The sequence below is a fragment of the Blennius ocellaris genome (assembly GCF_963422515.1).
Source record: "Blennius ocellaris genome assembly, chromosome: 18".
Taxonomy (NCBI): Eukaryota; Metazoa; Chordata; class Actinopteri; order Blenniiformes; family Blenniidae; genus Blennius; species Blennius ocellaris.
The window spans coordinates 9,295,553-9,319,112 of NC_137667.1; the positions used below are offsets into that span (position 1 = coordinate 9,295,553).

The 23,560-nt window shown below is 43.5% G+C and overlaps 4 protein-coding genes across 6 annotated transcripts; 2 read left to right on the forward strand and 2 right to left on the reverse strand.

Annotated features, from left to right (window-relative positions):
- Positions 1-1,425: 1,425 nt before the first annotated feature.
- sod2 (superoxide dismutase 2, mitochondrial) lies at positions 1,426-4,665 on the reverse strand. The gene is made up of 5 exons (XM_080514386.1): positions 4,577-4,665; positions 3,892-4,097; positions 2,937-3,053; positions 2,416-2,595; positions 1,426-1,992 (listed from the first exon to the last, which is right to left on the reverse strand). Exons 1-5 carry the CDS (start codon positions 4,609-4,611, stop codon positions 1,847-1,849), a joined length of 684 nt encoding a protein of 227 aa, XP_080370512.1. The 5' UTR covers positions 4,612-4,665; the 3' UTR covers positions 1,426-1,846.
- Positions 4,666-5,983: 1,318 nt separating this feature from the next.
- wtap (WT1 associated protein) lies at positions 5,984-12,398 on the forward strand. Of its 3 annotated transcripts, XM_080514423.1 has the most exons (8): positions 5,984-6,126; positions 6,684-6,721; positions 6,796-6,851; positions 6,957-7,015; positions 7,132-7,259; positions 8,831-9,009; positions 11,342-11,496; positions 11,625-12,398. In XM_080514423.1, exons 2-8 carry the CDS (start codon positions 6,692-6,694, stop codon positions 12,281-12,283), a joined length of 1,266 nt encoding a protein of 421 aa, XP_080370549.1. In that variant the 5' UTR covers positions 5,984-6,126; positions 6,684-6,691; the 3' UTR covers positions 12,284-12,398. The 3 variants fall into 3 exon arrangements, with proteins under 3 accessions (XP_080370549.1, XP_080370551.1, XP_080370550.1); XM_080514425.1 differs by lacking the exon at positions 11,625-12,398 and having other exon boundaries at positions 8,831-11,358; XM_080514424.1 differs by lacking the exons at positions 5,984-6,126; positions 6,684-6,721; positions 6,796-6,851; ... (1 more) ...; positions 7,132-7,259; positions 8,831-9,009 and adding an exon at positions 9,026-9,811.
- Positions 12,399-13,642: 1,244 nt separating this feature from the next.
- acat2 (acetyl-CoA acetyltransferase 2) lies at positions 13,643-17,491 on the forward strand. The gene is made up of 9 exons (XM_080514384.1): positions 13,643-13,741; positions 14,898-15,032; positions 15,280-15,461; positions 15,623-15,740; positions 15,822-15,965; positions 16,051-16,173; positions 16,247-16,401; positions 16,497-16,607; positions 16,764-17,491. Exons 1-9 carry the CDS (start codon positions 13,693-13,695, stop codon positions 16,932-16,934), a joined length of 1,188 nt encoding a protein of 395 aa, XP_080370510.1. The 5' UTR covers positions 13,643-13,692; the 3' UTR covers positions 16,935-17,491.
- A 69-nt stretch (positions 17,492-17,560) lies between these two features.
- tcp1 (t-complex 1) lies at positions 17,561-22,413 on the reverse strand. The gene is made up of 12 exons (XM_080513666.1): positions 22,313-22,413; positions 21,810-21,895; positions 20,940-21,068; positions 20,545-20,642; positions 20,341-20,451; positions 20,054-20,235; positions 19,644-19,770; positions 19,079-19,254; positions 18,842-18,965; positions 18,376-18,568; positions 18,125-18,288; positions 17,561-17,989 (listed from the first exon to the last, which is right to left on the reverse strand). The coding sequence occupies exons 1-12, from the start codon at positions 22,383-22,385 to the stop codon at positions 17,776-17,778; spliced, it is 1,677 nt and encodes a 558-aa protein (XP_080369792.1). The 5' UTR covers positions 22,386-22,413; the 3' UTR covers positions 17,561-17,775.
- Between the last annotated feature and the right edge of the window lie 1,147 nt (positions 22,414-23,560).

Here is a 23,560-nt window from a genome sequence, read left to right on the forward strand (position 1 = left end):
TAACCTCGTTCTTAAACTTTAAGATGTTAAACACAAGTGGACTTTAAGATATAAAGTAGGGAAGCTTATTGTCACTTGGCGTCAATACCATTTGTACAATTTATATTTTTGTATGTAAATGCACTTGATTAAAAGGCAGAGAAAAGCAGGAAGCACAGGAGAAAAGCTGACGAAATACTGCCCTCTTCTGGTAGAGAAAAAAAAACCTCAAATATTTAAATGACAAACTGTTTGAGACGTTGTGTGTTTTCAAGCCTTCTGAAGCGTTTGCTCAGCTTACTGAGGTGATTTGATGTTACCAGCAAGGATGTGGTTTTACAGAGGTCACCAGTTTTCTACAGAGATCGTGATTGGACTGAGGCCATCTTGGCAGATGTTAAAAAAAGAAACTCTTTAAGAAAGAAGAGAAGAAAAAAAAAAGGAAAAACAGCAGGAAAACCAAATGAGAGCCATCGATTGTAACATGTTGGATGAAAGCTGAAAACTGCAGCCAGAAAAAAAAAGTTTCTTAAGTTGATTCGGTTTCCAATCAACTTGCATTCCTCTCCAAATTTGGTGAAAGCTGAAGAGTAAACTTCAGCATGTGGACAAAAGGTTTCGAGGGACTCCAGGACCATCAGTATGAATGGTAAGAACTTTGATCGTTTTCCACTGAGAAGGTATGCTGAAGGGGCATTTGAGGGGGGGGGGGGGGGGTGCCTGTGATGGCCTTGAAAACAGGACAGCAAGTTTGTAACTGGAACCTCAGTGGTTCAGATCGCACTACTGACAGACCGTGGGTCAATAAGCCCTTGGCAAACGGCACAAAGCACAACTCGGCATGTTGCTGATAATGATCTGTGGCAATCCTGATAAACCAAACTCTCTTGGATGGTGTGCAGAGTCACACTGATAAAAATATATATCCCCTCTCTCTTCTGACAAGATACAAAGACAAGCCATGGACGACCTTAACATACAACTTTTTGGAATGTTAATATGCAACTCTGCCACTTCTTTCCAAGTATTGCAGTAATATGAATATTTTTTTTTTATTTATTTTAAACCAAACTCTTGCATAATGGACCACCTCAGTATTCCTGGCAGCAGTATGAAAAACAGCCAGTAACATCATTACCTTAGCCTAAATATATATTTTTTTTACTACAAGAAATGTCAGTTAGTAGCTAAGCTCAAGTTTCCATTTCTCGTTCCGATTACATATCAGATCAGTTTTTTTTCCAGGGCTGCCAACATGCAGATTATAGATCATCCAACCGATATCTAAATTGACCCACACAGCCTCACTATGAAAATAGTTATGTTTACAAAACACACGCACACAAAAAAGATAAGTCACTGTTTGAAGTAACCCAGTTTCCTCAACAACTAATAATTGTATTCACAACAAATTTTCTGGAACAAGAATAATCAAGCTGGAACAAGTGAAATTCAATAATTTTATTATAATACATCAAAAACATGGACTGCAAACACACTGTCCACTTTTAGTGCAACTTAATCTGACACAGACAGCTCACCAAATATGCATACTGATTATTCAACACTGACTTTAGCCACACGAATTAGAATGTGCGTAACAAAAGTCAGACTTTTAGCTGACAGTGATCATTTTGTGCGCTGAAATAACCCGAGATGAAAAAGTACTTGCAAATAATGTGTAGCTTGCTTCAACGTGTATCCACCAGAAAGACAGTTTCAGAGACTGTAGCAGCAGCGACCTTCTGCAGGTTTGACCGATCAAGTCTGATTACAAGTAAAATGTTCCAAGATACTTAAGAGGCTGAACTGTAAATTATTTGCAATTACCATTTGATCTAGGTCAGAGGATGTTTGAGCATTATTTTTACTTTTTGGCAGTTTGAAGTCGCTCGCTAACATTCTCCCAGTTGATGACGTTCCAGATCGCCTTGACGTAGTCGGGTCGCACATTCTTGTACTGAAGGTAATATGCATGCTCCCACACATCAATACCAAGGAGAGGGATGAGACCTGAGAAACAAAACAAAAAAGCTTAATTAACAAGCGGTGTGCCTTACAAAAGGTCAATCGAAAAATTCAAGATTAACAGGCACATCAACAGTGATCAACTGACCCACTAACACAATGTTCTCAGCGGGTGTGACTCTGTTCTGCACTGGCATTTTGGATGTTTCCAAACTGAGCCTGCTCCTGATATGTTCGCACTAAAGCCACATCTAGTATTTAGATTACACACAAGTCATTTCATTACCACACATTATCTGTCCAGACAAATATGTAAGTAAAGTTTATTTATAAAGCATTTTTCACAGGTAAACAAAAAACATTTACAGAGTGCTGTCCTTAAACTGGGTGAAATAAAATTAATTGATGACCAAGTGACAAAACTTTAAGCGAACAGTCAAGAGTGATTTGTAATCGAGCTGAACTGACCTGTTGTCCCCTGCAGTGGATCCTGGTTAGCACAAGCCGCAACTCGAAGTTTTCCACCCTCCTTATCGTAACCCAGCCAGCCCCAGCCCGAGCCCTGCACTGCCACTGTGGCAGCAGACATCTTTTCCTTCATCTTTTGGAATGAGCCAAAGTCCCGGTTAATGGCCTCCATCAGCTCACCTGAAAGATGAGGACATAGATTGGAGCTTCTCCAGGTTTTACTCCCAAGATTTAGAAAAAAAAAACAGGATATATTTTAAAGAATTTTTACTTAACAGTAAAGATTTGTTTAAAACTGCATCCTTCGTGGTAACTCATAGTATTCACCACTAGAGGACGCAAATGTTTTAAAAAATATATATAAAAAGCTAAACTTTCAAAATGGTTTAAACTTGAACCTGGGTTTGAAACATGTGATTGACACTTAAAAGCCAACAGTATTTTCCTATCTTAACGATGAAATTTAACACCCTTGACAAAATTTGAAGAAAGAAAAACAGCCAGATGCAGGCGTTTCTTACCTTGAGGCTCGCCCCCTCCATTTGGACAGAGGTTTGTCCAGAAAATGGTGTGATTAATGTGGCCTCCTCCATTAAACTTCAGAGCAGGCTGGAGGGCGACCTGAGCCGTTACATCTCCTACAACACAAGCCAAAAACACCAAGTGAGAAAGAGACAATTTCTACAATCTGACATTTAAAACAAATATTCCAGTGAAAAGTTTTACAAATGTTTTGCAAGACCAATCACTTTTCAGCTTCCTCTTCATTTCCTTCTTCACTACATCTTTTCTCAAGTCTTCCTCTTCTCCTCGTACCTCACAGCTCCATTTCTAACATACTGACAATCTTTCATCAGCACTAACCCATCTCAAACCGTCCCATTGAGCTTAACCTCAAACCTGTCAAACCACACAAAATGCTCATATAATACTAGTCCATGTTAGTGTGGTGCATTTACACCATGCAATGAAAATGGTGTCAAATCCAATAACTTCAGGAGGGAAAATACTTGTATTGCCTTTGACACCACTTGCCTACAAATGTCTACAATATCCATGTTCTATTAAATTTACACATGGCGCATGTGTCAGATTTCACATTAGACCAGGGGTGTCAAACTCAGATCCTCGAGGGCCGAAGCTCTGCACGTTTTCCCTGTCTCCCACTTAATATTCTGATGCTTCATCACCAAGTTCAGCACAAAGCCAGAAAACGAGCTGCTCATTGGAATCAGCTGTGTGGAAGCAGGAGCAGGGCTGCGGCCCTCGAGGACCGGAGTTCGACACGTGTGCATTAGACAGTCACTTTGTCCAGAAGCAATAAAAGCACCTCCATCATCTTGTTCCTGATTTACATGTTGCTCATGACACTAAATAATGACGCGTTTGAGTTTCTCCAACGTGGGAGTGGATTTTTCCACTTTAAAAGTAGCTCGAGGGGACTGTTGAGCCAAGTATTTCAATGTGCATTTATACCCTTTACGAGTGCCTCCTGATATTTCTCCTCTGTGACGTTGAGGTTGTTCACATAAGTGGCATGATGCTTGCTGTGGTGCAGCTGCATTATCTCTGCACAGATGTGGGGCTCCAGGGCGCCATAGTCGTAGGTCAGATCGGGAAGGGTGTGTTTCTGCCTCGACGCAGCGACCTGGTTGACAGCTTGGCTGAGGCTGGCTGCGCACCTGAAACGACACGCGTGAAATGACCAGGTCAGGTCTGGCACGTCTGGCAAGGAGGTCCCGTTTCAGACAGGCACGAAGAGAACTCCTTTTTGACTTGCAGTCAAGAGTTCCAACAGTTTGATTCGCGATAAGCAGCTGGCTGGACGTCGCCTCAATGTTCAGTGTGGATTCAGTATTTTACTGAGCGTGTACGTACATTGAAATCGATGAGCACCGTCATACAAACGCAAATGTCTCCACATATTGCAAAACTATTATAAAGCTTATATATATATACGCTCACGTGGTGAATAAATAAATCAATTTAATTGGTGCGCCACAACACGCTCACCTAGCTGGGCTGCTAAACTATATAGCATTCTGGCTAGCTCACTGTTAGCTCTCAACAAACAATTGCATCAAGTTCACACGCAACTTCTGCCAACATAACACAGCCGTATAACTTCTTGGTTCACTTCCATTCCAAATGTCAACGTTACCTGCGGATTTGCCCCACTTTGCACAGCATGTTCATGTCGGTGATGATCCAATGGAGACAGGCTGGTGTAACTGCTGGCTGCCCTTGAAATGTGCGATTTGCAGTTGACGGGGCAGGTGACCGTACCATTATCATCAAATGGGGGTGTTCACTGAAGAATGAGCCGATAAGATACATATCTAAAAAAGCAACCAAAACAGATATTCCCTCATAAAACATCAAAATATCAATATAAATGGCGTAGTAGTTATCATACTTGCTATGAAGATACCGTATATTTGTAATATATATTGAAGTGTTTCGTTACACGTTTAACTTCCACCCCTCTCCTGAATCATTTTTAAACTCTCCCTACTCCATAGGTTTCCTGGGTTAAGTTTGGTGAAAGTTCATAAAAGTCATATGAGTGCACCCTAACAGTCATTTCAACCATTTCCCCACTGATTGTATTATACATCAATCAATTTCTAATTGTTTTTTGTTTTGTTTTGGTGTTTTTTAATTTTTTTTTTTTTTTTTGTGCTTAGTAAATGTTCCAATGCATTTGGATTGGGTTTGGATTGGTTTTGGGTATTTCAACTTTATGTTTTTAAGGCATTGATTGGGTCATATTATCATTTGATTCATATATCAGTTAAAATTACATGTGTAAAGGTGTAGTTAAGACGCTCATATGAAAAGGGCCACTCAGGAAGTTCAAGAGCTTTTTGTGAGAGGCAAGGACACATAAACATTTACATTTTTAACATGATTAAGATGACATTCCACTTTGATCATTGTCCATGCACATTTTCCAGTAGTGCATTCCATCAAGAGTTACAGGAAATTGCAATTGAAATGGAATGACTAAACAAAAACATGAAGCATCATCAAGTTCAAGCAGGCATGGCTGAAAGTAACATCCATCATTTTAACAAACTTTTCAACAAACCCAGCAGAGAACAAAAATAATAAACATTGTTTGGATGTCTTTTAAAGATACAATTTATTTACAGGAATTAACAGTGCCCAACCATTTTTTTCAAAAAGTAGTATTGTTCGGATATCTAAACATTTTTATTGCCATATTTACTATTATTATTGAGGTATACGTTTGTTTTACTCAGGCAGACTCCCCTACAATGCATAAATATTCAAAATGTGGAATAGCTGCAGTTCTTCGCCTTATACTTGTTTATTGCTGAAGAAAGTTGTGAATATGTTTTACACTACATTTGTTTGTTGATCGTATTTGTTTGGGATCCAGAAGGCGCTGCAGAGTGAGACGTCATTTCCCTCCTCCTCTCTCTGTGGCGGCGCGGCAGATCGCGGCGGAGTGAGAGGTCTCCTCCCTCCTGCTCTCTGCGGCGGCGCTCTGCGGCTCAGCGGATCATCCAGTCAGAGTCATTCTGCTCTGCGCTGCCGTCGGAGAGGAAGAGGATGGTCGCCACGCTGAAGCGAGTTTGCCACATCTAAAATTCACGGCGAATATCCAACGCTGGTGTGCATCAATCGTTTTGTATCAGCAACGTAAGCCGAGAGGTTTCAGAAACGTCGAAAGAACCGACACTGGTACGTGTTATCCCGCGGCAGGAGGCCCGAAACCCGCAGCCCCAGAGCCCGCTAGTTTCAGGAAAAGGAGCGCAAGGGAGGGAGTCGTTTCCTTCACCGCCATTTTGTGATAACAAGGAGCCGAAAACACGGCTAAGAATTTCACGCTGCCAGGCCGAACGTGGAGGGATTATTCGTGGCTCCAGCCCACACTTTCAGAGTCTGTATTTGTTTCTCCTGCGGATGCTAAATGTTAAGAGCAGCTGTTAAACCCGCGATGGGTCGTTTTCTTCACATAGCCGCTAACCAGCTAACGGCGGCTCAACGGCTCATGTTAGCGTTCACATTTTCTCACACTAGTTGACCTGACCACCACACAGTCTCAGAAGCGTATTCCTATTTGAAAGTCAAGTATTTTTTTTTTTTTTTTAGTGTACTAAACTTGCCAATATGTGTAATTTATCTTGTTTTATTTTTTTCTGCCGGTTGCACGCAAGCGCTTCTTATGATGCGGCGGTGCCTTCACGACACACGGCAAACTGATGGCTTTCTCTCTTTTTTTTTTTATTCACTCCTAGTGTTCACCATGACCAACGAGGAGCCTCTGCCCAAGAAGGTGAGGGTGATGTCCAGTTAAATCACGGTAATCGCCTCGTGTGCCAGTGTGTTTAATGTGTTTCTTCTCTCCAGGTTCGCCTCAGTGAGTCTGACATGAAGACCCTGACCAGAGACGAGCTCTGTACCAGGTAGATAAACAACTCTGTTGTTGTCATAATGAAGAAGATATGCAGATCGTTTTTGTCTCCTTTTTTTTTGGGTTGTGCTGTTAACAGACACTCTGCTCTTTTCAGGTGGAAACAGCATGAAGCATATGTCCAGGTCCTCGAGGCGAAATATTCAGAACTGTGTTGTAAGTACGCCTATTAAAAATACATGCAGTTAGAATATGCATTGGAGACGCTCTTTCACTTTGTATCAGTGGTGAGCGTTCATCTGATTTGTTTTTGCTTCTCTTTCCCGTCTCAGCCAACGATGTGCCGGGGCTGAAGGAGTCGGAGGAGAAACTCAAGCAGCAACAGCAGGAGTCTGCGCGCAGGGAGAACATCTTGGTTATGAGACTTGCCACCAAGGAGCAGGAGATGCAAGAGTGCACAGTACGTATCATGTCCGCTTCATTCCTCATGCATTTGTCGTTATTACCGGATATTCGATCTACACTAAGCCTAAAAGTATGAGTACTTTAAAGTAATCAATAAATTATTGATCACCTCCCAGAGAAAGGTTCGTGGTTGAAAATATACCCTCTGATTTCTTCAAATTTTTTGACACTCTTTTTTGCACCACTGCAGTTATTGTTTGTACAAGTCCAACCAATTCTGCTGCTGCAGAACATGATCATTAAGTATTAAATCAGCCGCAGACTAGTTGTAAAAGAATTGCTGAAAACAAGGATGAGCAACAGCACATAAAAAGAAGCAGCAATTATTGAAGAACTGTTTAGTGTTTTTACTGTCATGATTAGTCGTTAGGTATGGATCGATATCCTCTATTTGCCAGGTGGTTAATTGAGGTTGATGGAGCCCTGCACTGCACCTTGTCATCCAGGAACCTGGAAAGTGGGTTAAAGGTAAAGTAGTGTGTCAAGTAGGGCATTCCTTGCTCTTATCAGATTGACAGCTCGGTGGATCAGTGGTGGCTTTATAGCACCACATGCCATTCTTAATGAACAGCTAAGATGAGCCCATTTCACCCTGACCAAATTCAAACCTCCCGAAACCTTTTTTGTCTTTAACAAATGAATTGTAAACGCTGTTTCAACACAGTGGGCTAATAATGAGTTGTTTACTCTCGTGTCATATTTGCTGTACCGTTTTGTTTATGTTAAAGTATTCGAAATAATGTCTGTTGACTTTGACTCCCACAGTTGAGTTTTGTTTGGCTTAATCTGGTATCATCGTTGTAGAATTTCAAATGTCTTTTAAGACAGTTTTTGTTAATTCAAGCACTTTGTATTGAGATTATCTGGATATAAATCTCGGGACTCCTCAGATTTGAGTGATTATAAAGATAGAAAGGACAACATGCAGGAATTGCCGTGGTCTCATCTGAACATCAAGGATTAAAAGTCGGATCACAAGGCCTGGGTTGACCTTCAGTTCAGCATGCCTTGCGAGCTGGCTGTAGCATTAGCATGTTCTTCAACCATCGACTTTAAAATGTTTCTGTTGTGACAAAACGAACGAAGAGGTTAAATAATGTGGAGGGAGAAGCACCCAAACGTAAGTGCAAGTATTGGTTTAGATTTGAGCAGATGTCAAGACATGATGCTTTTATTTTTAGTATGTATGACCTTTGGCTAAGTCCCGCCCCCAAACCAAACAAACCAATGGCATTCAGCTTCCAACTGCCCCTGACTCAGGACGAATATTCTGAATTCCATAGAGATGCTTTGGAGATGGCCACACTTTTGTTGTTTTTCTGGGCTATTGAAGCAATTAAAGAATTAAAAATGGTAACGGAAAGGATAAACAACAGAGTTTGTTTTATCTCATTTCCAAAACGCGAACAAGACAAAGACAAATGTCTCTCTTCTACTCACGTAAACATTCAGTCATCTGTCCAGGTTAGCAACAGTTACTAAGGGGGGGCAGAGCTTAGCCAAAGGTCAATTGTGTTGTTCAGAAGAAATGTTCCCCATCACTAACTGTTTTCTTCACTGCTGCAGACCCAGATCCAGTACCTCAAGCAAGTCCAGCAGCCGAGTGCAGCCCAACTGCGGTCATCCATGGTGGACCCGGCCATCAACTTGTTTTTCCTCAAAATGAAGGCTGAACTGGAACAGACTAAAGACAAACTGGAGCAGGCCCAAAATGAACTGAGTGCCTGGAAATTTACACCTGATAGGTAAAGACAATCAAAATAACCCCCACCCCCCACTCCACCCTTCGAAAAAAAAAAAAATCAAAAAGTCAAGACTTCCTCACGCCCGCCCCCCCACCCTCACTCTCACTGCAGGCATGCAGGAACAATGGTGGGGGAGAAAGGCTGACAAATGCTGTACTCACCACGCAACTCAGACTTGACAGAAAGCCAGTCACTGCAGAACAAAATGGTTTTTGTACTCTCGCACTGTGCCAGCCACATATCACATAACCTAAAGAGAAAAGACAAGTATGGTCAGGTGACCCTTGTGTTTCAGCTCTCCCCTCGTGTCCCCTCACCGTCCATGGGCCTGAAGGAGTCCGGACTGTTCCCGAAGAGGTGGTCACCCACTTCCCGACGTGGATGTGCCCTCCCCGCCCCACCCCCCTCCCTCCCGCCCCCAGCTCAAAAGCAAACAGCTCACATACATAATAGAGGGGGCTTATGGTGGAGGTTGAGTCAGGCACGGAGCATCCCTAGCCTAAAACAGCAATTGAACCTTTTAAAGACGATTCCCATACTTGCGTCATAAAGACACTTTTAACTGTGGATCACGCCACACAAATACCCGCTAGTCTGCCTGAAAACTGTAAAGACCTTTTGGACAGTCTAGAGTGATTCCAGTAACATGAGGAGAGTGTCTAGGATCTAAAAGTAAGACTCTGGGGAGGGAAGAGCCACTAGAAATGACATTAAGACTGTGAGCGGAGCCACATCGGTGTCCGTGGTCCACAAAGGCCCGGGGGTCCGGTCGCCTGTGTCTCTGAACACGGGCCTGCACACGGTAGAGTGTATTTACATGTTTTATTTTGTGACTTGTTCATTTTTATTGGAATTTAATTTGATTTCTCTCTTGTTTCTCCGAAACAAACGCTTACTGCAGAGTGCGAGTGTGTGTGCGTGTGAGAGAGTAAATCAATACGCCTCATTGGCCTTCACTGTATTTTCCTGTGCAAACATCTGCAGGTGTTTTTTTTATAATGATTTAACTCTTGCTTAACTTCTCAGATAGTGAAACGCACCGCTGTCGGTGCACCGAGTCCAGTTTGTATGAGTCGTGAATGAAAATGTCTTTTACAAGTCTTGTTTTGAATTGATGATGTATTTTTTTTGTGTTTGGGTGTCATTCTGTGATTGACCAATCTTTCCCTCAGCCCTTTCCATCAATAGCTGGTTACTGATTTCTCCACTGTATAGCACAGCTCTTCAGTCACTGTCCACACCCTCATTGAATCTGTTCTCATTGTCCTGTCTTCAAATTTATACTCGGCTTTCAAATACTAAAGACGGATGGGGAGATGAGAGCCGGTAGTGTCATGATGGGAGCACATTGCTTGAGCAGGCTTCTTCTTTTTTTTTTTTTTTTTTTAGAGAGAGATATGTAAATGTCTACGTACAATTTGATCATGTTTCTGCTCTATTTTAAGCACCATCTCCTTTATTACTTTTATAGGATTCAATTACTGAGTTAATTTGCTCTGATGTTACAGTTTTCAATGTGATCAAGCCAGACGATTTCCATCAGGATTATAAACTAAATGGATGGCAGTTGTAAAACTTAAGAAAAAAAGAAACAATTCCATTTGGGGCTTTTTAAAGTGACAATGTACGAAATGAACAGGTATGCTGGACAATTTCCTAACCCAATGTAGAATCAACAGTTTGACTTCACTGTTCTTGATGTGTTGAAAGTGCTGACTGCACACTTTGTGCTCTCCTCAAGCATAGCCAAGGTGGAGGGGTTTTGTTTTTGTTTGTTTTTCTGTAGCAAGTCACATGTTTCGTTCTGCTTGTTCGTCACACCCAGTGATGTAGCAAGTGGATCTGAGATGAAATACATAATTGTGACAAATCCATTGCTCAATTAATTACAAAAAAAAGAAAATCTACAACATGAAGTGGTGTGATGACAGTAGGGCAATTCCCACTGGAGAAATAATGGCACAGGTTTGATTGGAGTTTAGCTGTACTGAGGACTTTGATACTCATCTGGACTCAAATTCCACTTCCAAAGAAAAGACTTATTTGTACTTTTAAGTGTTTAAGAAGAAATTCTTGACGTGTATGCACAGGGTGTGACTGGACGTTCCGGTGAGTTCCTCATCATTTTATCACTGTTGCAGTCTCGTTGATTGAAACATGCGCTGTGACAACGGTTGCTTAGGGCTGACCGGGTCGAACGGTCTGTTTCTGTTGTCTGTTTGTGCAAATTGGGGGAGGCGGTGAGACACCCGGAGCAGCTCCGTCGTGTTTCTTTGCCAGCTCCGCTCGTCTCCTGGTTCACTGTGTGATGTGAGACTTGTTTCCCTTGCAGCCAAACGGGCAAAAAGCTGATGGCCAAGTGCCGAATGCTGATTCAGGAAAACCAGGAGCTGGGCCGGCAGCTGTCCCAGGGCCGCATCGCACAGTTGGAGGCTGAGCTGGCGCTGCAGAAGAAGTACAGCGAGGAGCTGAAGAGCAGTCAAGATGGTGAGCTCGTAGAACACAGCCTGGCCGAGTGTGAATCCTGCATGTCAGTCGCATGCATCTGATCCCATGATTGGATTACATGTCTGGCTTTTTTTCTTTTTTTTTGTGACCCCCCCCCCCCTCCTCAGAACTGAATGACTTCATCATCCAGCTGGATGAGGAGGTGGAGGGGATGCAGAGCACCATCCTCGTGCTGCAGCAGCAGTTGAAGGACACCCGGCAGCAGTTGTCTCAGCCCCAGGGGGGTCCGGCCGGAGCAGGACCCAGTAGGACTTCACCCACTGCCTCCGGCTCGTCCACCGAGCCGGCCGCCCAGCCGGAGTCGGCCGGCGGCTCCTCCGAACAAATGGGCAAAGACTACGGCCGGGTCTCCAATGGTCCGAGCAACGGCAACTCGTCCCAGAGAAGCGAGACCACCACCCCGAGCCTGTACAGGGAGGTCAGCAGCACCGAGGAAGACTTCCCCATGTCCCCCGTGGTCTCCAGCCCCGGCGAAGCCGAGACCAAGCTCTCCAACCACTCGGAGGAGGCGCCGGGCAGTCAGACTGCCGGCGGGAGGGTCGGAGGACCGGCGGGGTTCGGTAGCCAGCTGAGCGCCGGGTACGAGAGCGTGGACTCGCCGACAGGCAGCGAGACGTCATTGACTCAGCACTCGAACGACACGGACTCCACCACCGACCCCCACGAGGACAAGGCTGCCCTGGTGAGCAAGGGCACCAGGACTGCAAGGTCACGGCATGCTCAGAACGGCCTGGACTCCAGCACAGGCGACAGTGGAGTTTTGTAATGTTCTTTGACATGCACTGTCCTTTCTTCTTCTTTTTTTTTTTTATACAGTATACAAAACAAGGCAACAAATGCATAGTCTGTAACATAGCACTGCTGTTCAAGATGTTTGTTTTCACCCTCTTCCCCCTGCCTATCGTGATGCCTTTGTCACACTTGTGTTGCTAAACAGGGAAATAACAACAATGGGTTAATGTTAGACTTAAATTGCCTGGATGTCCGATTTAAAACTTGTACTTTTCATTCTGATGTTTTTTCTTTTTCTTTGAGCACGTCGATGCTGTTCTTTTTTGAGCGCTTGACACTAAAGATTTGGAATCTGGTGTTGTAACCCATCGTCAAAAGTCAGTAAAATTCACTGAATTAGCTTCACAAAATTGAAGGTTTTTTTTTCTTTTTTAGATGTGGGCCTTTCAGTTCTTTTTTTTTTTTTAGTGCAATTTTAATTTTTTTCATTGGCAAATTGTTTGAAAAATTCTGTTGAATTGTAAGTTCATATGCGCTGTTCATATTATTCTTCAGTCCTTTTCATGTACTGACCAAATACCAATAAAGATTTTTAATACTAGAGAAAGAAACCTATTTTTGCTAGGCATCAATACACCTTTTCTACTTTAAAATTCCCTGGAAATATACTATATTAAACTCAGCATGAACCCATCAAAAAATAACATCACTCATTTTGTTTAGGTTACTTTAAACAGAGCATGACTGCAGGGTAGACAATCATTTAGAACAGGGTAAAAATACACAAAATTATCATTCCGTGAAAATAAACACTTTGATGAAAAGTTAATCTTAGGAATACTGCAGCAATAAGTCCTTTGTAAATCCCCACCAGTTACAGGATACATTTTTGCAAATAATGTTGGATGCAAACAATGACTAGATCAAAACAAAAAAGGGTAAAACAATTGTATTTATTTGTAAGTGTGAGAGACAATTATTTAATTATTGGCAGAAGGGTTTTGTTTACTCTTAATTGAGGATTCCAAGAATGTCAAATATGAATGTGAGCAGTTTAATTACAACTTGGTGTGAAATAAATCATGCAACAGTTTGGTGTTGGCTGATGTGAGGGTGGGGGGGCATTGGATACATTTTAATGAAGTCCTGTAAAAAAAAAAAAATCAAGCATCATAAAGTACTATCATTAAAAAAATCAATAAAAGTTATGAATTGTATATGTTCCTCGTGTTGAATTTCGTTGGTTTTAACTCTTGATGTAAAAGATCCTCCGAACATACGGTGGCGCTGTGGTTCCGCTCAGGTATATGTTGGACGGAGCAACTGTCCCGTGTTGAAGAGTCAGTGTCAACACAGCAGTGCTGTCAGACACAGTGTCAGTCTGTGACAATCGGGAGGTAAAGAAACACCGAGAAGCAAGCTCCACTCACCCGTCTCTTCAAGATGAACCCTGAACGAGTCGTCATCGTCTCCGCTGCACGGACACCGATCGGTAACGTTAAAGACGTCTTCTGTCCATTCATTAAAACACGTTTTTCCAACATTGCTGCTTTAGGAGTTGCTCTGAGCATGTCCAAAAAAGCTGTAATGGAAGTAAAAGATCACCGTAGCTGATTATTTGTATTGGTTGAAATATTTCTAGCCAGGGAAACTGCGTTTACCTGCAATTTAACTCATTTTTAATATCGCAAAGTGGTCGACGTCCTTCAGTAGGCACGTCTAGGACATGCAGAGCTGTGATTGGCCAGTTCAGTGTCCTGAAGCGTTCTCCGTCTTCTGATTGGCTGGGAGGTCATAGTGCCACGAAGCACGAGGCCGCTGCTATTGGCTACCTGCAACACGTTCATCTGTTTTCCTCCTCCTCGAATGATTTAGTTTAATTAGATAAAACGCCCGAGCTTCATTAAAAAAACAGGGATTTAACACCCTTAAACCATGTTTGCAGATTTATTGTGCGGTCTTTGCTAATCAACACAATAAATTCAGCTTAAAATTAAATTCAAGTACTGTCATTTTGACATTACACAAAAGTGTAAATTGATCATCTTTGTACTTTTGAGCACCGTGTTGGGTGGTGCTAGTGAGGAGAACATTAGTCTCAAAAAGCCACATGAAATAACCTCTCAGTCTCTGCCTTTATTGCTAAAGAAAGTTTCAGACATTCGTCATCCTGAAGTCGTGGAGAATCTCATGTGATCCAACCTGCATGGAGTGGTAGTCCCTCCAAGGTCACATAGTATGCCTCTTCTTACTCATTCAAGAAAAATCTGAGGACTCATCTGTACCGCATTGTAATTTCTGATCTGTTATTTAAAAGAAAAAAAATATTATCGCAATAGTAATAATTTGTCTTGTGAGACATTTTGGGACATAACACGCAGCAGATTTCACTATATTGAGTCATTGTATCTCAACCGAGTACAGTGGACACTGTATGAGGGCGTACGCTGTAAGATACATTGAAATAACAGTCTGTCTTGATGGAATTGCTGCTTGAAAAAGCAACAGTGTCTCTTCTACAGTTTGTTGGACTAAAGAAGGCTGTTTCGGCCTGAAATGGCGGAACATGTCTTTTTCCTCAGCAAAGTATCAAATAGTTGACACTTGATTTATCAATATTATAACATGTGATAATAACTTTTCCACAGGGTCGTTGAACGGTGCCCTGTCCACCGTGCCGCTTCATGACCTGTGTTCAGCAGTGATCAAGGACGTTTTGAACCGTGCCACGGTGAAGCCCGAGGAGGTGTCAGAGGTTATCATGGGACATGTCCTCACTGCAGGTAAAAGTTCATGAAACTGGTCTACGGTTCAACTTTTTAAAAGTATCTTTCCATATCTTCACAGTCAACATTAAACATATTTGTGTAAGTTTTATTTTTGTGTATTAAATGAAAACATACTTTCACACTTCAATAGTGAAACATTCTGCGGTTTGAACTTTGAAGATTATGAAAACAAACAGTGCCAACCTTATCTGTAACTATGGCGAGTTTCGTTATTGATGCTTCTGAAACATTCGTCTTTTAGGTCACGGGCAGAATCCGGCGCGTCAGGCCAGCGTTGGGGCAGGTATTCCCTACCCTGTCCCGGCGTGGAGCTGCCAGATGGTGTGTGGCTCCGGGCTGAAGGCGCTGTGTCTGGGAGCTCAGTCCATCCTCACGGGGGAGTCCAGTGTGGTGGTTGCAGGAGGCATGGAGAGCATGAGCCGGGTAGGGAACGACACAAGATAAACCCGTTATTAGTCTCACAAAGTGAGAAACAACAGCATAGTGGACAGTCTCACTATTACGATATTGTATACAATATTGTTTGGACATCATCGATGGAGAGGAGAAAAAAGGGGGTCGTAACCGTTGCCTCTGTGTCTCAGGCTCCTCACACCGTGCACATGAGGGCTGGCGTGAAGATGGGCGACGCCTCCATGCAGGACTCGATGGTGGCCGATGGCCTGACTGATGCTTTCCATGGATACCACATGGGAATCACAGGTCTGCACGTCTTCCTTGGTTTCATACATCGGTCGACTGTGATTTCTGTATTTCTCATGGGTTTCGCTGTTTTTAAATCAGCTGAAAATGTGGCCAAGCAGTGGGGCGTCAGTCGAGAGGAGCAGGACCGTTTTGCGGTGCAGTCTCAGAACAAGACGGAGGCGTCACAGAAGGCGGGACATTTTGATCAAGAGATTGTCCCTATTATGGTGCCTTCAAGAAAGGGTACATACTATTGCTCAGCCTTTTAACATCTAATGTTCTGGTTACCTTTGATCTAATGTTCTCAGAGGGTTTCTCTTACCTTCAGGGCCCGTGGAGGTGAAGACAGATGAGTTTCCTCGCCACGGAAGCAGCATGGACAGCATGTCCAAGCTCAAACCGTGCTTCGTTAAGGACAGCAGTGGCACCGTCACAGCTGGAAATGCTTCAGGTTCATGAACCACGAGACAAAAGTCCCATTCAGCTCATGTCTCCACATTAAAACTGCTTTTGTCCTCTTTCAGGTATAAATGACGGAGCGGCAGCTACTGTCCTCATGAGCCAGTCCGAGGCTGCGAGGCGCGGTTTAAAACCAATGGCCAGGATTGTATCGTGGGCTCAAGCCGGCCTGGACCCCGCCATCATGGGCAGTGGGCCAATTCCGGCCATCAGGAAAGCTGTGAGATATTAGATTATTATCCAGTTTCAACCATATTTTTGGACTGTGGGGGAAAATGTACTTTTTCTTTTACATGTTTTGAATGCATTTCACAGGTTGAGAAAGCCGGCTGGCAGCTAGACCAAGTCGACTTATTCGAGATCAATGAAGCGTTCGCTGCTCAGTCCGTTGCTGTGGTGAAAGAGCTCGGCCTGAATGGAGACAAGGTATCTCCTCTACACAGTAACATTGACTTTTTAATCTCTGAAGTATCCCAAACCAAGCCAATTGCTTCAATTGACAACCGGAAATGTTGAGAACATATTTCCAAATTTAAGTCTTTTGAAACAAGATTTGACTCGAATCTTTTGGCCCCTGCTCAGGTCAACGTGAGCGGCGGCGCCATTTCTCTGGGTCATCCCATTGGGATGTCTGGCTGCAGGGTGCTGGTGACCCTGCTGCACGCACTGCAGAGGACTGGAGGTCATAAAGGGGTGGCATCGCTGTGCATCGGAGGAGGGATGGGTATCGCCATGTGTGTGGAGAGGGCTTGAGATGAAAACCTCATGCTGCTGAACAGATTGCACTAGATCTAAACTTTAGTTTCTTTTCTTCCATGAATAAGGGATGATTTAACCTTTTGTTTACACTTCAGGGTGAAATCTCAAGGATGCAATGTTTACCCGTCTTCTTCCAGTCAGTGTCTGGGTATGATCTTATACAAGCTTACCAATCTCACTGTGAACTTCATGTAAATTCAGCTCTTAAGTTTGTCATATGCATCGTTGACATATTAGTGCTAATGTGTAATATCTAGTGAACTAGTGTCATACCACAAAAGATGGAACGTTGTCTTATATCAGCTGCTTTCAACGTTAAATGTAATGCTAAACTGTTGTCCATAATAAGAGGGACATGCTATTTTTTCTGTGGAACATATGTTAACTCAGAAACATTCCTATCACTCCTCACCAGAAATGACTGGACCGTCTGATTGTGCCTAGAACTGCAGCTCAGTGCTGCACGGTTAAATATGCCAACCTTCTCCAATGTAGTGCTTCCTGTACAAGTATGAATGTTGCAAACAGTTTCCTGAAATCTGTTGGATATAATAAAGACTTTTGATCCAGCGTTAACTTTTGATTCCCAGCAGCCATAGTTAAACACAAGCACATATAACCAGTTTTGAATTAACAAATCAACGGTCATTTACAACCATTGGAGGTTTATTAAGTGTCCAAAACAAAAGAAATAATGACGTACAGATCCTGTCGAAGCAGGAGTGGGAGAACAGTAAACAGGCAAAGTGCACAGCCTACACTAGAGCCGCAGCCATGAGGAGCTCCATATGCATAAATACAGACGTTGAACCTAACTGGACGTATCATCAGACTCCTAACCCTCCAGAGACCCGGAGTGCACGGCGTCCTGGTACGACTGGCCGCCCTCCTTCTGCTCCGGGAACAGTTTGATCAAGTCGTCAATGCGGAGGATGGTGATGGCGGCCTCGGTGGCAAACTTGAGGCTCTTTGTCTTGACCATGGTGGGTTCGTACACGCCTGCCTGACGGTTGTCTCTGGGTTTGCCGTTCACCAAGTCCAGGCCAATCCTACAGGGCACGAGAGTGATCAGATACATGAGCTTTACGAAGCACCAGAGAGGGATATTCATTCAATACTCAATTTATGCTTCGTGACAAACTGGTAAGACTGCTAAAATCACAGACAGTTGGATTCAGACTCACCACTTGAGGTTCTTGCGCTCGGGATTAACCTGAGCCTCGTTGTGGAAAGCACGAAGCTTGGCCACCAGGTCAGTGGAGTCCTGTGCTGCGTTCACAGCCAGAGTCTTGGGGATAACCAGGAGGGATCGAGCAAACTCGGCAATGGCCAGCTGCTCTCTGGAGCCCTGCAGACGCACAAGCATTGTTGATAAATAAAACAGACCAGGGACACATCAGCTGCACGCTTGATATGTTCCCTGTCGGGGTCTCACCATGCTGGTGGCGTAGTTCTCCAGGTAGATGGACAGGGCCGCCTCCACTGCACCTCCTCCAGGCACCACGGACTTTGACTCCAGCACCCTCTTGACCACACACAGAGCGTCGTGCAGGGAGCGCTCCATCTCGTCACACATGAAGTCATTGGCTCCACGCAGAACGATGGAGGCTGATGTTCGAGCTTTGGTACTGTGGACATGAATCGTTTCAGCGCAAGGAAACTGCAACTTTACAATACACTGAAATACGAAAGACTTTTAACTCATTTCCAAAGTTATTTTTCTTCCACTGACAAAGTGTGACGTTGGGAATCTTTTAGGTCAAGATGTAAAACATAAATCATCCTTATCTACACCTGATTAACAGCCTTTTGTATTCAGGCCAAAAAAAGTTACTTATTATAACCAACTACATTGATATTAAACGTATCAAATCTAAAACATATAAAGTTGCTCTTCTTACTTCTTGACGAGGATGAGCTCGTCATCACAGACGCGCTCCTGCACCACCTCTTCTGCTTGACCGAGCATCGTGGCCTCAAACGACTCCTCTCCCTCCAGGTTGGTCAGGGACGGGCAGACGGTCGCTGAGAACAAACGCAACAGCTCCGGTCAAATGACTGTATGAGTACAAACTGAAGATGAGCTTGAACCGAAACATCAGGACAGCTACAAAGATTGCAGTACACTTCATTCTTACCTCCTGTTGCCTTAGCGATCCGCTTGAGGTCTCTCTTGAGGACCCTTCTAACTGCCATTGCTCCCACATCCACAAAATACTTCAGACACATGTCATCAATGCCACCAGTGGTCAGAATGACATTTGCACCTGCAGCCAAAATCTTTTGGATCCTCTCCTTGGTGATATCAGATTCCCTGGAACCGAAAAAACCCAAAGAATAATAAATGCGCTGTTTGACTGAGGTGAAACAAAGTACTTTGTTCACAGAATACAGAGGTAAATGATACCAACAGTCACAGCACCCTGGGCTAAAACTATCAGCCGGTTTCAGAACACACAAAACTAGAAAAAAAGAAAAAGCTACAGATCAGGTCTCAATAGAACAAACATTGTGCTATTAAAAAAGATGGCTCATGTCCAACCAACAACAGTGGCCAGGCAGCTCGGGGGGGGAAACTGCTACCTTGAGTTGTTGGTGCTTATGTTTTCTCCCACGCGTATCACTGTGTGAACTATGGATTCAGAACCACAGCAAATTTAAATGGGATGATGGTGGAACAAGCATAAGTTGCACTTGACCCACCTCTGTCTGATCTGGTCGAGCTTCTCTGGGTCACTGATGATGACTTGAACCCCCATTTTCATTTTGGTCTTCTGCAGGCTGAAGTCCAGGCAAGCGACCTTGGCATTCACAACACGTTTCACCATGCCTTCAGAAACAAATAAATTAATAAATGATCAGAAACGGCCAAAGAAAAATGATAGACAAGGGATAAAAGGCATATATGGTGTAATTTTAGCTTTGATTTTAATGTCTGGCCAAAAGAAGCGCCACAGCAGTTAAAACTACAGCAACCGATTTCCTTTCAAAGCCAGTTTAGTGTCTCCCACGCGTATCACTGCATACACCATGAAGTGAGACATAGCAGCAAATTTAAATGGGAGTGCAGACCGGTGTGCACGAGAAGATTCTGTGACCACACACACACACACCTTGGGATCCAACTGTGCAGTTCAGCGCATATCCATTGACTAAGAAACTCTCCTTCTGGCTGCGTCCGTGAGCTTTCAGCACGTTCACAGAGTTGATGGGATATTTGGCGATTCCTTTGCCATCCACAAACTTAACAGCCATGGCGGCATCCACCACCATGTTGGCAAAGAACTCTGCGTCACTGAGGGACTCAGGTCAAGGCAGATACGTGCTTTAGATCAGGGATTCAGACATAAAGCCTGCAGGACAACACTACAGAGAATGCCAACAAACACATTCAGGATACGTTCCAATGATTTTGGATGACATGGACGTCTTGGCTGCATTGATGAGGCATTCTCTGCCCAGATCATCTGTCCCAATGGTGAGATTCTCATTAATGTAGCGCACTGCTTCCCTGGAAGAGAAACGAGTCAAAAGAATGCACAGGTCAAGACAGGTATATTTCGTAATAATGCACAAGACTACCAAATGTTGAATGTTATCTTACTTGCAAGCCAGACGGTATCCACTGATGACAGAGGTGGGGTGAATCCTCTGCTTCACCAGCTCGTCTGCACTTTTCAGCAACTCTGCAGCAATTATTACCTAAAGTTAAAAGCACAACATGACAGAAAGATCAGGAGCTTGCTTCCGTTTCCACCGCAAAAACATTGTTACAGATTACAAAATGTACCATCACTTCATTAGGAGTAGCAGATATGAGGCTGCTGAACCCCTTCAGATTGTGACGGGCTTTCTTTTTCCTGTTAGTATGGCCACACATCCGTGATAAGAGGCAGATGCATAGTGCTAAAACAGGATCATTTCTGCAACATAGTTGACAGGCACACCTCATTCTCTCTGTATGACCTGACGCAGAGTTCACTGCAACATGCAACTCACCACAGACGTCGTCCCGTCTCCGACCTCCTTGTCCTGAAGATCGGCAAGCTCACACAGGACCTTAGCTGCTGGGTGCTCCACCTCCAGCAGCTTCAGGATGGTCGCTCCATCATTGGTTATGGTCACGTCCTGCAGACAGTCATGAGACGCGAAACGTAAGCGAGCAGCTTAGCTTTGTGAGTTTATGATTAGCATATTTCTGGAACGTTTCAATGTACATGGAAGTAACAAGACATTGTCTAAAAGTAACTATAAGGTAAAGCAAGCTACTACTTCAAAAACAAACAACATGAATCATAGTATATTATTTAGAAACTAAATAGCTTTAGCTGTCTTTAAGAGAATAGGCAACCAGCAGCGTCCGCCTACTTTCAGTTTACCGTGTGTGGAGGCTGAAGCAATATGTGCTGCGTTGCAGACCAACATGGAAAACATTGGCTTCATACGGATCCAAAACCAAGAGGTTTGTTCACATCAGATAGATCAGGTTTGATTTTGGGAGGACAGAACCACACTTGATCACAACTGATTTTTGTAGCTTGACCAAGCTGTAAATGTTCTGTGTGTAGACACAGAACAGAGAGACCTGTTAGAGCTGTGTCACAACTTTGGTTCACAAACTGGTCATAACCATCATGCTGCTGGTGGTCCTGGGTTTTAGTGCATAACCAAGTGCATCATCTGGACGTTTGGAGAATTGTTGGTCAAATGGCCAACAATTCTAAAGAAGGATTTGCTGATGGGAAAAGGAGAAAAGTACTAGAACTAGCCATAGTGGAACACCCCTTGTGCAAAGTCATATAAAAAGTATCTGGAATTCTCCCAACAATTCATTTGCTTTGAGGTTACTGAGTCTGAGGTGAGACGAACCCCAATGTCGTCCACAAGCATCTTGTCGAGGCCAACGGGTCCGAGGGAGCTCTTGACGATGTTAGCGATGGATGCTGCGGCCATGACTGCAAATACAAAAAAAGTCTGTTACTGAGCCTAAAACACGCAGACGACACATGTCTGGATCTTTGATGTATTGCCATTTCATTCAGTGGGGCGCACAGTCAGCCAGCCACACCTTCAGATCATGACAAGTGTTATTCTCCCCCACTAGCATAGCCATCCATTCATTATGGTGAATGGAAGGTACTGAAATGGGGGTGAGGCCGCGTGACGCCTGCAATTAGAACATTTTAATCCGGACTGGGTCAGTCTCACTAAAGCGGAAGCTACGAAGTTACAATGAAACTTAGCAGGCGTTAGCGCATTAGCCGCACGTGCGCTAACACGCAGCATGTACGATCTCCTTACGCACTTTAAAGACACTCCAGCGGCCCACCAGGCTTATCTGACGGATAACACTGAGAGGCACCGCAACTCACCATTCTGAGTGCGAACAGACTCGCCAGTTGTCCTCTGGCCGAGCACGTTTAACGGACCATCCAGGAGCGACATTTTGGACCACCACACACTCGAGAAGAAAGGAGGCGGCGCGGTGCATTGTGGGTAAACCGGCGCGAGCCAGAAGCTTCGAGAAACAAATAAAAATGATTAAAAAAAAACTCTGACTTTGCAGTATGAAATGTTTTATTTGTCTGATGTATCTTGAATTGAAAAATCGAATGTCAATTTTTGGTTGACCTGTTCTTATATTAAAACAGATTTGTTTTACGTTGTTACGCAATGAAAGACTACCTTTCCCAGCATGCAGTCTTGCAGTCAGTTATGACTTCTTAGTGCGCCCTCTGGTGTTGAACATGAAGAGTTGCATTTATTATAATTGTACAACAGTGAGGAAGGTGGCAAATCATTATGAAGAATAGTCTAAATAATCTTAAATAAATAAAACCTCCCTCGGTGGAATGCATACCTTCGCCAATGACACATTTGTTTGCAGAACCAAGTTAACATTACTAACATGATAGCCGTTAGCTCATATCGATGGGACATTTTCCCTCCCAGTTTTTGGGGATTTATTTGGAAATGGTTTGCTCTTAAAGTCCCAAAATGTAATACATTGATACATGGATGGTGACAAAAAAAAGTTGTTTCTTGAGAAAATAAATTTGAGTGGGTGGGAACGGCAAGACTGAGATTTGGGGGGAATTAACACGCTTGTCTAGAGGTCTGTCCTGTGAAAACAAGCAATTGAAACTCCTGAGAGAGTGAAAAAGCATCTGCAGCATGTCCAATGGGACTTAGCATGGAGATCCCCTCCCATTCACAACAAACTCAGTTTATTTATTTCTTTGGCAGTTTTAAGTCCAGTGTGCATCCAGTATTTCAAAATGAATAAATAATTGTAGAATCACATAGGTGAGGTTGTGCTGGAAAAAGACGCACAAAGAATTCAAGTTAAGCAGTCATGAATGTTAAAATATAGAGGTAAAAGCAAAGGTAGTGAAAAAATGGCAAATTGACCCTCTGACTCCAAAGTATTACCACATTTCACCTACGGTATGTCCCAAAACTTTGGTAGAAGGACTCACAGAAATGTCATGCGACAGCGAATCAAAAATGTTTTAATTTTTAGCACTTTCATGTCATATTGTTTGCCCACATTACCATCGCACTCAGACGTACACAAAACCTTGTTGTGCACCACGTTCCAACGTGTGTGGGTGTGCAAG